General features: G+C 42.2%; 1 protein-coding gene across 1 annotated transcript; it reads left to right on the top strand.

The window, feature by feature from the left end:
• The first annotated feature begins 1,416 nt into the window (after positions 1–1,416).
• LOC142662570 (uncharacterized) lies at positions 1,417–5,757 on the top strand. The gene is made up of 5 exons (XM_075840783.1): positions 1,417–1,897; positions 2,463–2,587; positions 2,948–3,012; positions 4,331–4,521; positions 5,681–5,757. The coding sequence occupies exons 1-5, from the start codon at positions 1,417–1,419 to the stop codon at positions 5,755–5,757; spliced, it is 939 nt and encodes a 312-aa protein (XP_075696898.1).
• Positions 5,758–14,540: the final 8,783 nt, after the last annotated feature.

The raw sequence follows: 14,540 nt of genomic DNA, 5'->3' as shown, positions 1-14,540 counted from the left end.
ATTTCCACAACTGTGACTAGTGTTACAACTGAAAGTTTTCCAACCTCAACATTTTCCACAATTTCAACTGTATCTTCTCCAAGCGAGAAAACCAGCATTACTTTAGAAACAGCATCAACATCATCTGCTTTAAGTACAACAGGTCAGCCTTCAGAAAACATCTCTACCACAGTCACAGATCACGCTTCAACAATTATGTCACAGACATCTACACAAAAAACTACAGTAAGATCAGAGACTTTACCATCTCAAGATTCCAGTACCACTGAAAAAACTAACCTATCAACAGTAGAACAAACATCGTCTTCTGCATCAACAGGATCTAGCTCTGTCTTCACTTCTGAACTGTCCACCAAAGCAATTACTTCTACCAGAACTGAGGAAACTAGCACATTTTCTACAAAACCTTCCACGTTCTTGTCAACTGGTTCATCCACCTTCTTACCAGAGAAAACAACAACTTCAGAAATTTTATTAACAGCCACACAAACTAGTCCACGTCCTGCTACAACTTCTGAGCTAACAGCTACAACAGTAACAGAGATACCAACGTCGGGACCAACAATCTTACCTGTAGTGAATAACACTTTGTCATCGAATCCAACGATCGAGACAATTTCCACAACTGTAACTAGTCTTGCATCGGAAAGTTTTCCCACCTCAACATTTTCCACAATTTCAACAGTATCTTCTCCAAGCGAGGAAACCAGCATTCCTTTAGAAACAGCATCAACATCATCTGCCTCAAGTACAACAGGTCCAACTTCAGAAAACACAGTCACAGATCACGCTTCAACATTTATGTCACAGACATCTACACAAAAAACTACAGTAAGATCAGAGACTTTACCATCTCAAGAATCCAGTACCACTGAAAAGACTAACCTATCTACAGTAGAACAAACATCGTCTTCTGCATCAACAGGATCTAGCTCTGTCTTCACTTCTGAACTATCCACCAAAGCAATTACTTCTACCAGAACTGAGGAAACTAGCACATTTTCTACAGAACCTTCCACCTTCTTGTCAACTGGTTCATCCACCTTCTTACCAGAGAAAACAACAACTTCAGAAATTATATTAACAGCCACACAAACTAGTCCACGTCCTGCTACAACTTCTGAGTTAACAGCTACAACAGTAACAGAGACACCAACGTCGGGACCAACAATCTTACCTGTAGTGAATAACACTTTGTCATCGACTCCAACGATCGAGACAATTTCCACAACTGTGACTAGTCTTACAACTGAAAGTTTTCCCACCTCAACATTTTCCACAATTTCAACCGTATCTTTTCCAAGCGAGGAAACCAGCATTCCTTTAGAAACAGCATCAACATCCTCTGCATCAAGTACAACAGGTCCAACTTCAGAAAACATCCCTACCACAGTTACAGATGACACTTCAACTTTTATGTCAGAGACGTCTACACCACATGCCACAGTAACATCAACTGTTACTAATGTGTCTGACAATGTACTTAGCACTCCTATTGTAACATCTTTACCAGTACAACCAAATATTACTACGCCAACTTCTCCAGCTTCAGTAAGCTCGAGCAGTCCACCTAGACCTCTAACACAAAGTAGTAATTCCACCTCCTCTTCCAATGATTATTCCAACATCACAACTAAAGCCCCACTAAATAATTCTACCACGGTAAAAACATCCACCTCTTCATTATACAGTAGCCTAAATACCACTACCATTGTGACTTCCAGCGGAACAATATCCACTCCATCAATTACATCTTTAAATACTACTACACAACTGTGTACGAGCACTGAAAACCAACAGTGCTCATCTAAAAATGGTAGCTGCACTTGTGTTTGCAATAAAGATCTCATCGGAAGGGATTGCGCATATGGAAAAAATGAGACAGCTGCTGTGTTAAGTAAGTTACATTTAAGTTTTTATATAAATGTATTTATATTATGTACTTTAGGGGTTTATCTTATTCGGGGGAACCTATTTACATTTGTTTGGCAAATATCTTTATATAGAAATGCATATTCTTAGCTTTCAGACATTGTGGTGGTCATTTACTGACAACCCGTTTGCCCGATAACTTGCCAGTGTAAAAGGGCCTTTATACATGACTTCAGGATCAGACTACACTACATTTGTTTATAGTCTGTAACCATGGTGACACCTAGATCTGCATAGGAGCTATATACACAAGACAGAAGGGTATTCTTAATGAAGACCATTTGTATAGTTACTTCAGTTTTTTTTAATTTTAGATACATTGGAGCAAAGCAAAAAAGTGGCTGCAAAAGTTTACATACATTTTAATATGTTTCAACTGTATAAATATATTTCTGTATATTTCCTAGCATTAGTTCCAGTTTCTTCCATTACTAAAAAAGGAAATCATTTCTGAAAGCCTCAATGAAAACATTTCTATGTTTTTAAGAATACTTAAAAGTGAAATTGAAGCGAATCATTTTGTTTTACAGATAAAGAAAAAGGCCCAAAACGTAACTTCTTTGTTGAGATCACCATAGATAAGACTTTCGAAATGTCTTTAAACAACCCATCGTCCTCAGAGTACATAAACCTGTATACGCAAGTACTAAATGTCGTAAGTATAAAACTGCCAACATACAGCATTGTACTGATATATGGCCAGTTATGTATATTATTTATATTAATAATATAACATTAAGTTTTGGCTTTTTTCGTCCTTATTGAAGGAGTATTCCCTCTATTGTAACACTAGGTTTGCGGTGTATTTTAGAAGTATACGTAGGGAGGATTTAGATATATTGGGACAAATTTTAAGTCTTGGGTGGAAATCCTCTTTACTGAGTATTGCGTTGTATCTTACAGTCACACTGAAGTGATATAATGAAGTATCGGGAATGTATTACTGGTTAGGGCAGAATCTACGACAATGTTCTATTATTTTCATATTCTGACTTTTTTTGTGTTCTCTTTACAGCTGGAAGTTGCTTTCAAAAGAGCAGCGCCTGAATATTTTTTTAAAGTTATCATCCACGGCTTCAGGTACTTTCATAATTACAAAGTTGGGGTGTAAAATCAAGGGACACATAGGTACAAGTTGAGCAAAGGCAAAATAACTGCGGGGGAAAAAAAGACGCCAGGAAACCCGTCAGCGAGGCACTTTTATCTGGAATGTTCTATCCCCTAGAAATGGCGGCACATCGAGTCTTTATGGTTCCATGCAGATTTATTATTGCCTTTTGCGCCTCTGTTCTGGCGTTCATGCGCCTAATTTCTTGGCGCATATATCATTTGCCAAATTTATTAATGCATGCGCCAGAAAGAGATCCTTGATTTACGTTCAGTCGCATAATTAAAATATGGTCATGAATTTTTAAAGTCGTGAAATGCGCCGTATTTATCACTGGCATGCGCCAGTTTTGTAGCACAAAATACTAGTATAAATTATACCAACCAATAGGTAGTGTAAAGAAGAGAACGGAGTCTAACATGCACCAAATCTATCAAACAAGTGAAAGATTTGGCGCATCTTCAGCCTAGCACATCTAGATTCAAGGTGGTCTTACAGGGCTCGTCCTGGACCATGCAAACTGGTCCAGGACGAGTTATGGAGCTATGTATGGGGATGCGCGCTCGTTACTCCGATCGCTCGTCCCCATACATTATTATCATGTCGGCAGCGCGGCTCCCTGTTTACACAGGGCAATTATTGGCAACAGTGTTTGCCCGATAATTGGCCCGTGTAAAAGGGCCTTTTGACTATCTGTCCTTAAAAAGCCCTTATTAATAAATCTGCCCCTCTATGTGCTGCCGTATGGTGCCCCTGGGAGAATAACCTTTTAATACGGTATGCAATACTGCATGCCACAATTTTTTTCTTCTCACAAATTCATTTGAAAAATAAATGTCTGTATGCCCCGGATAAAGTCAGAGGAACATGGAGGTACAATATAAGCCATAATAAAACACCCATATGCTATTGGCTCATAGCACCTCTCATTGGGGTGTTCACAAAACCTAAAATTTGGGCAGGGCTCCCCTCTCTACAGGCACTACAATGTTAAGGATGGGGAAACCGGTCCAAGGATCACACTGACCTTCATAAAGTGGAAATGCAGTCCAGATCCTGGCCCCAGGTTAGAAGTTTGGGTCTAGTATGTAGAGGGTGCTCATTTTTTGCTATTAAGCCCATTTCCTCTGATTTGTTTTTTGTGTTTTTTAAAGTTTTCACACAGAATAGGTAGAACCAGATCGGAAAACAAATTTAATTCTAATGGTATCTCACACCAAGCACTTTACGTCTATAGCACTGACATGGTAGGACGTCACGACTTTATTAAAACAATATCTCTGTTTATAGGAATGGGAGTATTATTGTAAACAGCACTGCTGTCTATACATATCCTAACAACCAGACGGGCATTGACTTCATAAACGAGCAATTGGAGTCGGAGTTGAACAATTCTCTGGACCAGTCACTACCAGAACTCGAACAAAAGATGGGTGTTACTGTCAGGAAAAGCGTGCAGCCGGAATCTCCTACCATAACTAGTAAGTTTTATATCTGCACATCATTAACACTGTAGCTACTCGGTAGCTACTGTGTTTCGGTAAAAATTATACCGCAAAGTAACTACAATTATTGGGAAAAAGCCCCTTAGTCTCTCTATTAGTTCTGCAGATGCACTCGGATCTGTATAAAAGTCCAAAAGCAGATGAATACTAATGTCTAATAAGGGATGCCCCATATGTCATATTAATAGAGGTCATAAATCATCCCTCCAGCGTGACAATAAAATTTACTATTACTATTATCCGTATCACTAATACCATTACCATCCAAAGAGTACCATAGATCTCAGCTTTCTAGTCCCCTGTGAGTACCACACAAATGGAATTGAGAGAATCAGATCAATCCTCAATATTCAGGATTTGGTTTAAAGGGGTTTTTCCGAGATGTAAATATTGATGACATCATTAGAACTGGCCTTTAAAGGTGGATCATAGGGGATCTGACCCTTGGCAGCTGGCCGATCAGCGGAATGAAGGGGCAGCGACACAATCACTTAAATGGGACTAAGCTGTAGTACCCGGCCCAGCCGCCCATATGGACGAGCAGTTGTGTTTGTGTAAACGATGAAAAGGATATATTGAGTAGAACCTTCATTCTGCTGAAATACAGGGGTCCCCGGGGGTCAGACCCCCAATGATCAAACATTGATGGCTAGAAAATCCCTTCGTTTACACATAGCAATGTTTCAGACTACAGTCAAACGATCGGTGGTTTGATAATCGATACTGGTAGACATTTCCATCCGTACATTCATCGTAGATATGCCTCCATTTTCGAACGCAAGTTCAATCATAACGGCATATCTATTTTAAATAGAAATGTCAGGTGGGAGATATTTAAATTACAACTTATGATAGCAATGATTATTATGTATGTTAATTTTGCTCTTTTTGTGCATTTAGACTAGGCAATAATCGCTAAGTAATGATTCTTGCTGTGTGTAAATGGACCTTATTTAAGTAGACGTAAAAATCACCATTACAGTAGAAAGAAACGGGCAGTGTCATGATAGTCGGACAATAAATTGAGCTCTTATATTAAACATGTAATAGTTTATACTATATCATGATCCTGACTTACAGAAACAAAAAATTTAGTAAGTGTCCCAAAATGTACTTGCTTGTTGTCATTCTGCAGATCCCCCACTGTCCTCTACTAGGTCGCAGCTGAAGCCTATGCTGACCATGACAATTGGACAGACTCGGCTGTCATAGCCAGCATAGGCTTCGCCTGTGACCTAGTAGAAGACAGTAGGTAATCTCTGAGTAAATGAAGGTCAAGTTCACACTTGCGTTGGTCTTTTCCTTGTTCTGCTCCATCAGAGTAGCAGAGTAACGAAAATTCCAGAAGCTTCGGTTCTGTGGTACGACGGACACCAGCAGTGCCCAACAGAACCCATTGACTTTAACGGGTTCCATCGGGGTGTCTGTGACTTTTACCGTAGACCGAGCCTCTAACGCAGATGTGAACAGACTCTAAAGCTTTGGGTGGAGTTAGAGCTTGTGGGCACTGGCCAAACGTTGACATTTTCGTATTTCTCATATATGCTTTCATTATTGGGTACATTAATCTGTATCTCTTACATTTTACAGAGGTAGAAGACATGAAACAGTTCCTGACCTGTTCTCTAAGTTACGCTGGCTACATCCCAACATGTGATGAAATGCACTGTTACTGCACTGGGCCATGCTTCAATAACCCAGACTACTGCCATCGTAATGGAGAATGCTTCAATGCCATAAATGGCTCCATCTGTCAGTAAGTATATGTTTACGTTACATTTTTGTATATCATATGGGCAGCCATTTTATTCAATGAAAACACAGGTAATGCCAGAGGAAACCAATCAGATCACTTTTTAATTTTTTTTTTTAAACTTGTACTAAAACCGTTTCAGCTGGAATATGATTGGTTGCAATGGGCAACACCACTAAACTTTCTTTGCAGTAGTTTTTGTAATTAATCCCCACTTAATATTAGCGATGGTAAACTTTTAAGGGGTATTCCGATGATAGACATCTCTAGGATACGCCATAAATGTCTGGTTGTGATGGTCTGACGGCTCTCCCAGGATCACCAGGGGTCCTACATCAACTGTTGTTCTTTGCAACCCGACAAAAGAGGGTCAACGTACACATGTCGCTTTTGATTACAGTTTATGGGAGAAGCAAAAATATTCTCACCCCGGATTGTGATGAGAATGGGGGACACTGGAGCCTTTTATGTCTTTTATTGAAATACCTATTTAGGTGTCCAAACAAAACAACTTGTTTCAATATGTAATGAAAGCTGTATATGATAAAACTAAATAATATACAAACATATTGTACACCAACCAGCTAAAACATTAAAACTACTGACAAACAAAAGAAAAAACATTGATGATCTTGTTACAATGGCGCCTGTCAAGGGGTGCAATATATTAGGCAGCAAGTGAACAGTCATTTCTTGAAGTTGAGGTGTTGGAAGCAGGAAAAATGGGAAGTGTAAGGATCTGAGCGACTGTGACAAAGGCCAAATTGTGATGGCTAGACGACTGGGCCATAGCATCTCCAAAATGGCAGGTCTTGTGGGGTGTTCCGGTATGCAGTGGTTAGTAGCTACCAAAAGTGATCCAAGAAAGGACAACTGGTGAAGCGGCGACAGGGTCATGGGCACCCAAGGTTCATTGATGCTTGTGGAAAGCGAAGGCCAGCCCGTCTGGTCCGATCCCACAGAAGACCTACTGTAGCACAAATTGATGGAAAAGTTACTGCTGGCTATGATAGAAAGGTGTAAGAACACGCAGAGCATCGCAGCTTGCAGCATATAGGGCTGTTTAGCAGCAGACCGGTCAGAATGCCCATGCTGACCACTGTCCACCCCCGAAAGTGCCTACAATGGGCAGAACTGAACCATGGAGGAATGGAAGACGGTGGTCTGGTCTGACGAATAACATTTATTTTAATATTTTTTACATCGTGTGAACAGTGTGGTGCACGTTCATTGTTTACCTGGGGAAGAGATGGTACCAGGATGCACTATGGAAAGAAGACAAGCCGGCGGAGGCAGTGTGATGCTCTGCTGTGTAACCTTGGTCCCTAGCATTCATGTGGATGTGACTTTGACACGTAACACCTACCTAAACACCTCTTCATTTTTGCAGTGCCCTCTTTTAGCAGGACAATGCGCCCCGCCACACTGCAAAAATTCTTGAGGAATGGTTTGAGGAACATAACAAAGAGTTCAAGATGTTGACTTGTCCTCCAAATACCCCAGATCTCAATCCAATGGAGTATCTGTGGGATGTGCTGTAGAAATAACACCTGCAGCCATTTGATCGAGCATCTGATCGCGCATCTGATCCATGAAGGCCGCACCTTGCAACTTACAGGTTAAAGGATCTGCTGCTAACATCTTGGTGCCAGATACCACAGGAGCTTCAAGTTATCCCTCTGCTCTATGATATTCAAGGGGCTGTAAGAATATTCCTGTCATTCAATCAAATGTGTCTCTTCCTATGGAGGAGATGTCGCTATAACCTGAGCAGCTGCCTCCCTCACCTTTCCCATGGATCATAGTCAAAGCTAATTTCTTAGGGTCCACATGATTTATTTTCTGTTTAGTTAGCCTGGAATACAATTCATAAATATCCCGCCCTATGTACTAATTAATTGGAATAACAGAAATAAAATATACCTTACTTAGGGTCCTCCGACATGGGCTGTGTAAACGAGCGGCGATCAACAAGAGAACTCGTTGATCAGCGCTCGTTTGCTCCTTTCACAAGGAGCTATGGATGGGGACGAACGCTCTTTACTCCGATCGCTCGTCCCCATACATTTCTATCATGTCGGCAGGACGTCTCCCTGTTTACACAGGGAGGTGTGTTGACGACAACTATAATATTTTCTGCTGCATAAACGATACAATCAGCCGATCATTGGCTGATCGTTGCCCTCATTTGCCTGATAATTGACCCGTGTAAAAGGGTCTTTAGACTACAGCATATCCTGCCCATTTTTTCATTGTCTAGGTCACAGTTGTAGCACTTTCCATGTCTGGTTGGTCCCAGGGCATTGGTGGTATATGTAGTAACATCCAGAATGACTCAACACACAATACTATGAGGATACAACCATTAATAGGATAAGCCCTACAAAACCATACTGTTTGCCCTTTGCATTGAATTTTTTGGTCCTTCTATAAGGGATTTTAGGATCAGACCTTTATCTTCACAAGTGATGTCACTTTAGCTCAACTCACCCTCGCCGATAGGCACGTACCTAATTATGAAGACATACAATATGCGTAATATAAGTAATGTCAGCAGATCATTGTGGAAATTGTACTGAAATTATCCTATTATTTGCTCTAGGTGCTACAAGTATGATCTCTACCAGTTCAGTGGAGAACAGTGTGAGCTTTATGGGCGAACTTCTGGATTTTACGGGTTATTATTTGGCCTGATTATTGGAGCTCTCCTGCTGATCAGCGTTTTGATTTTTGGGGTGTTCATCCTAAAGAAGAAAAGGATGGTCAGGTACGTTAAATGATATTATGGGGTCAAAATACTGTTTTTGCAGGTGCTTATTGTAGGTTTATTATATTCCGGAGGAATTATTTTTACTGCACATTCAGAGATTTATCTACAGTCATGGTAAGAGAGACCTTGGCAAATAGGAACATAACTATAATAATACAACAGCAGGACATTGTAGTCGTAAATTAGTCTCTGTTCACATTACGTTTGAGCCTTTTGTCGGAGGTACATGTTGAGGTGTGAAAGGAAACCGGAGCAGCCGGTGGAAACACACGCATTTTATTCATTGTATGACTTCACTAAAGTTACAACATGTATCCATACATTTCAGTGAAACACTGCCCTCCTGTGGGAAAACTGCCATGAAAAATAGTAAGAGCTAATGTCGTGTTCAAGCCTGTAGGACAAAATTTTAAGGTCTCATCCATTCCTGCCCATAAAAAAAAACAAAAAAACAAGCACATATGGACAGCAGCGTTAACGGCTGAATAAATGAATTAGCAGAACAGTATGTGCTGGACTTTACTTGTGGAACAGTGAGAAGAGATACTGGAGCAGATATTATTCCTGTCCTAAATTTAGTATAAAACTAGACTAGACAGGAGGAAATTGCCCCAAATCTATCTCAACCTTGCGTGATAGATTTAGCGCACCTTGCTAGACACTTTTCTCTCTCCTACACCTCCTCATAGTTGGCATACCTTACATAAATATTTAGCAATAAAGGGGTTATGTGGGGACCGAAAAGTATTAGCAGTGTAGTCCCTGCAGTATGTGAGTACACTGCTAATATACATTCCGGTCCCCCGGCGCACTGATTCTGAAATTTTTATAGCGCTGCGGAAGATGTAGCCTTCTTTGATGACGATACGACTCTTCGTCATGTGACCGGTCCCGCTGTACTCTACGTACAAGCAGGAGCAGTAGTACAGCAACATGAAAACATGATTACAGTACGGGACAGTTGTCCCGCAGCGAGGCAGGGACTCCTAGCATCGTACATAACTCCGGGACTTGCAGCCAAAATACGTTCCGTCCTTTACGGACCGAACACGCTCGTGTAAATCCAGCCGAAGGGTACGAACACACACAGAGTAAACACTGCAGATTTTCAGCAAAGGATTAATTGTGGAAAATCCGCAGCGTATTACAGTAGCAGCAGTGTAGGTGAGATTTCAACAAATCTCATCCCCACAGAGCGAAAAAAAGCAGCCGAAAAAACACACATAATTTGACCTGCGGTGCAGTTTCCTCAACCGCAGCGTATCAATTAATGCTGCGTAATCGCAGCTCTACAGTTGTGGGTTTTCCCCATTTAATTCAATGGGCTGCTAAAACCCACAACAAAGTAGTGTGTGCTGCGAGATTTGCAGCGGAATGACAGCGATTCCACCGCAAAAATCGCAAGTAAGAAAAAAAAAAAGTTATTCTTACCCAGAGTTCCCTGCTTCTTCTCCAGTCCGGCCTCACGGGGTGACGTTTCACCCCATGTGACCGCTGCAGCCAATCACAGCCTGCAGCCGTCACATGAGCTGCAACTTCATCCCCAGACTATGCGCAGAGAAGAGGGAGGGGGAAAGTATAAAGTTTGTTTTTTTAATGTGGTGAGGGGTTCTGCTGCTTCGTTTTAGCGATCAGTGGGGATCTCAGTGCTTGTACCCACACCGATCAAAACTTCTGACATGTCCCTATGAAATGTCAAAAGTTTTTTAAAAGTTTAGTTACCCCTGGATTCACACACAGTGTTTCGTCAGGTTAATGGCTGTGCCTTTTTCCACGTTCTTTTTGCCAGATGTTACATTCAGTTCTATAGTAAAATATTAAAATGTCTACGAATACATGTATATATGTTTTGGTTTGTGGTGTTTTTGTAGCGTTTTTGAGGCCAGTGGTATTTTTATCTTATCATGCTTTATGTATGGGTGTGTTTTTTTCCATAGGCTTCTCTATAGGACTTAAAAAATGCCAGGAAAAACACCTTTACAAAATGACACTAAATAAAAAATGGCACCAAAAACGCACGTAAAAAACGCTATCAAAACGCAAGGTTTTTGTTTTTTTTACTTGTGACTTATTTTAAGTGTGTGTGAAGGAGGCCTAAAAATATTTTTCCACATACTTTAGTTTATTCAGCGAGAGACGCGAGTCAAAACTGTGGTTTACATATGATGAGGAGAGATCTAACTTCCAGCATACAGGTACGTAGAAAATAATGATTTTAGGCCCTGTAAGAATATTTTTATCTGAAAGATCCAACTTTTATACAAATATAATAATCATATTATATAAGGCTCTGTTCACATCTGCGTCGGTGGCTTCATTCGGAGCCCCTGTCACGTATTCACTCCGATTTGGTGGGAAGAATAGCGCTGTTTTTCCCATAATAGGATGGACACCATGACGGAACCTGATGGACCCCATTATAAGTCAATGTGGTCTGTCAGGCACCGGTGATACCCGCTATATTAAAGATTCAAAACTCAACATCTTCGTTTCCATTATAAATAAAAACCACAACAGATGCAAACAAAGCCGGAAGGCCTGTCCATATCTGTGTCGGAGGCTCCATTATGGGCCTCCGTCCCAAATCTGTCTGGTAATACCGAAAACCATAGCCTAGCGTGCTGCAGTAGTGGTTCCAGTAAAATTACAGACACCATGACGGGAACCTGACGTTAAACATTAATGTCAATGGTTCCGTCTGGTGCCGATGGTGTCAGTCATACAATGGAACCGGCACTTCCGGTATCTTCGTTTTTCTGCTTCTCTGGCAGAGAAAAGCAACGGAAACAAGGATGCAGGTGTGAACAGGCCCTAATACATACATATAGTATGTCAATGCTTCAGGAAGTATTCACAACCGGAACTATGTGAGATAAAGTAGGGAGCTTGGGGGTCAATTGATTTTCTATCATCCTACGGAGGAACACTACAGTCAGTCTCTGCCTTGTCTGAAAAGGTTGATAACAGAGAACAACAGACTGCAGTCCTGAGCATAGTAAATGTCAATAAGATCAGTTTTGGGTGCATTGTCACTTTAAAAATGGTAATCTAGAAATCATTCACTTTTTCTTGTGTACCAGTGTCAGACTAAGGTACCTTGGGTCCACCGGAGGAAATTATTCTTAGGGCCCACCCTACACAGTACGGTTCATGTTACTGTTATCATCACACATGTGAACACAGGACAATATCTAATAGGCCCTAGTGATAAATGTCCCCATCAAGGGATCCACCTCAATGTAAGCTTCAAGTGGGTTTGTTTCCGTTTGGACTCTGTTGCATTTGGGGTCCATCAGTAGATCCTTTGACGGCCCTGCACCTACTCCCAGCAATAACAGCTGATCGCTGGGAGTTCCAGACCCTTGGAGATCGTTAGCTGGACAACTCCATTAACTTCAAAAGAATCTAATTATTTTCCAGAAACAGTGCCACTCTTTGCCATTGGCTGTGTCTGGTATTGCAGCTCAGACTGATTCAAGTGAATAGGTCTAAGCTGCAATACTAGTCAATGGACAAGAGTGGCGCTGTTTTTGGATGAAAAATCAGACCCTTTTTCTAATCTCAGACAGTTTATGGGCAGTGTGTGTTTTGTCTTTATGGACAAGCCACGTACATTGATCTTTGTGTGCAGCTGACTTAATGAATGCAGAGGTAACAGTCGGAACCGGGCCCTCAAGCCTGAGGGGGCCCAAAGTCCCATTTGCCACATAAGATGACACCAGTATTATAAATAGCACATGGTAGCTGGGGGCCCTGGTACAGATTTTGCATTTGGGCGCAGGAGATTACAGTTACACCTCTGGATGAGCCGTGAACAGGCAGAATATATAGAGATCAATGAGAATGATTAATCCCTGGCCATACACTGGGAAATCCTCCAAGTTCATACCTTTCCTTTATATAGGAGGAGTAGAGAACCACAGACTGGTCATTATTAATATATTATTTTCTTTCTGCGGTTTCAGATATGGACGCTGTTGCCAGAGCGCATTTGGCAAACTTATCACCTAAATCTGGAAAATATGAATTAGAAGCAAATTCATTAAATTCTACAGACAGCGATCTCTCAGCAGGAACGTACCGGCCCAGACTGGACAGAGTTGATACTTCACAAACGGTAAAGTAAATGTATTTGATTATTTGTACATAATGCGGTCCAGAGCCTCCGTCAAGAATAGCGCTGCATGCCATTCTATTCTTTCCAGCAACGGAAACCACAACGAATCCCGACCCGAGGGACCCCATTGTAAGTCAATGGTCTCCTTTGAGCGCTGGTGGTATTGGGAACCATAACACAAGTGTGAACAGAGTCTTATCTGTCTACACCAGGGGTCTCAAACTCGGCCGGGTAAGTGGGCCGCTTATAGAAAAAATGGGAAGTTGACGGGCCGCATTACTTTCAAATTTGATACAATACAAAATTATTGTTAATCAATTAGTTATTTGAACTACTATAACACTACATTACTATAATAATAGCGCTAGGTTTAAAATTTGAGATATTTCTCCACGTGCTTATTTCAACAATCCAGCTTTCCAGTTTAAGTGTCGCTAAATGCAGTCCGGCGGCTCAGTTAGCACACATGTCAAGATTGGGCAGCCACTTTTTAGATAGTGCCGCAGTGCCCTCTGTGGATGCTGCCGCAGTGCCCTCTGTGGATGCTGCCGCAGTGCCCTCTGTGGATAATGCAACACACCCCTAGATAAGGCCACAGTGCCCTCTGTAGATAAGGCCACAGTGCCCTCTGTAGATAAGGCCACAGTGCCCTCTGTAGATAAGGCCACAGTGCCCTCTGTAGATAATGCAACACACCCCTAGATAATGCCAGTGTCCTCTTCAGATACTGTCACACACCCACTTGTAGATAATGCCACAGTGCCCTCTGTAGAGGCTGCCACAGTGCCCTCTGTAGAGGCTGCCACAGTGCCCTCTGTAGAGGCTGCCACAGTGCCCTCTGTAGAGGCTGCCACAGTGCCCTCTGTAGAGGCTGCCACAGTGCCCTCTGTAGAGGCTACCACAGTGCCCTCTGTAGAGGCTGCCACAGTGCCCTCTGTAGAGGCTGCCAAAGTGCCCTCTGTAGAGGCTGCCAAAGTGGCCTCTGTAGAGGCTGCCCCAGTGCCCTCTGTAGAGGCTGCCAAAGTGCCCTCTGTAGAGGCTGCCAAAGTGCCCTCTGTAGAGGCTGCCCCAGTGCCCTCTGTAGAGGCTGCCCCAGTGCCCTCTGTAGAGGCTGCCCCAGTGCCCTCTGTAGAGGCTGCCCCAGTGCCCTCTGTAGAGGCTGCCCCAGTGATGTCAGGGGCTTGCCCAGAGCTGGAGTCCCAGGCAGAGCGCTAGTAGGCTCTTCCTGGGACTCCAGCTGTGCTCCTGACATCACTGGGACTCCTGCTCTGGGGAAGCCCCTGACATCATTGTCGATGTATGGACAGCGATGTCAGAGGCTTCTCCAGAGTCCCGGAGCAGAGCCTATAGTAGCG

The sequence above is a fragment of the Rhinoderma darwinii genome, chromosome 10 (genome assembly GCF_050947455.1).
Source record: "Rhinoderma darwinii isolate aRhiDar2 chromosome 10, aRhiDar2.hap1, whole genome shotgun sequence".
Lineage (NCBI taxonomy): Eukaryota > Metazoa > Chordata > Amphibia > Anura > Rhinodermatidae > Rhinoderma > Rhinoderma darwinii.
The sequence above is the reverse complement of the archived record's forward strand: the minus strand, read 5'-3'. Positions and strand labels throughout refer to the sequence as shown.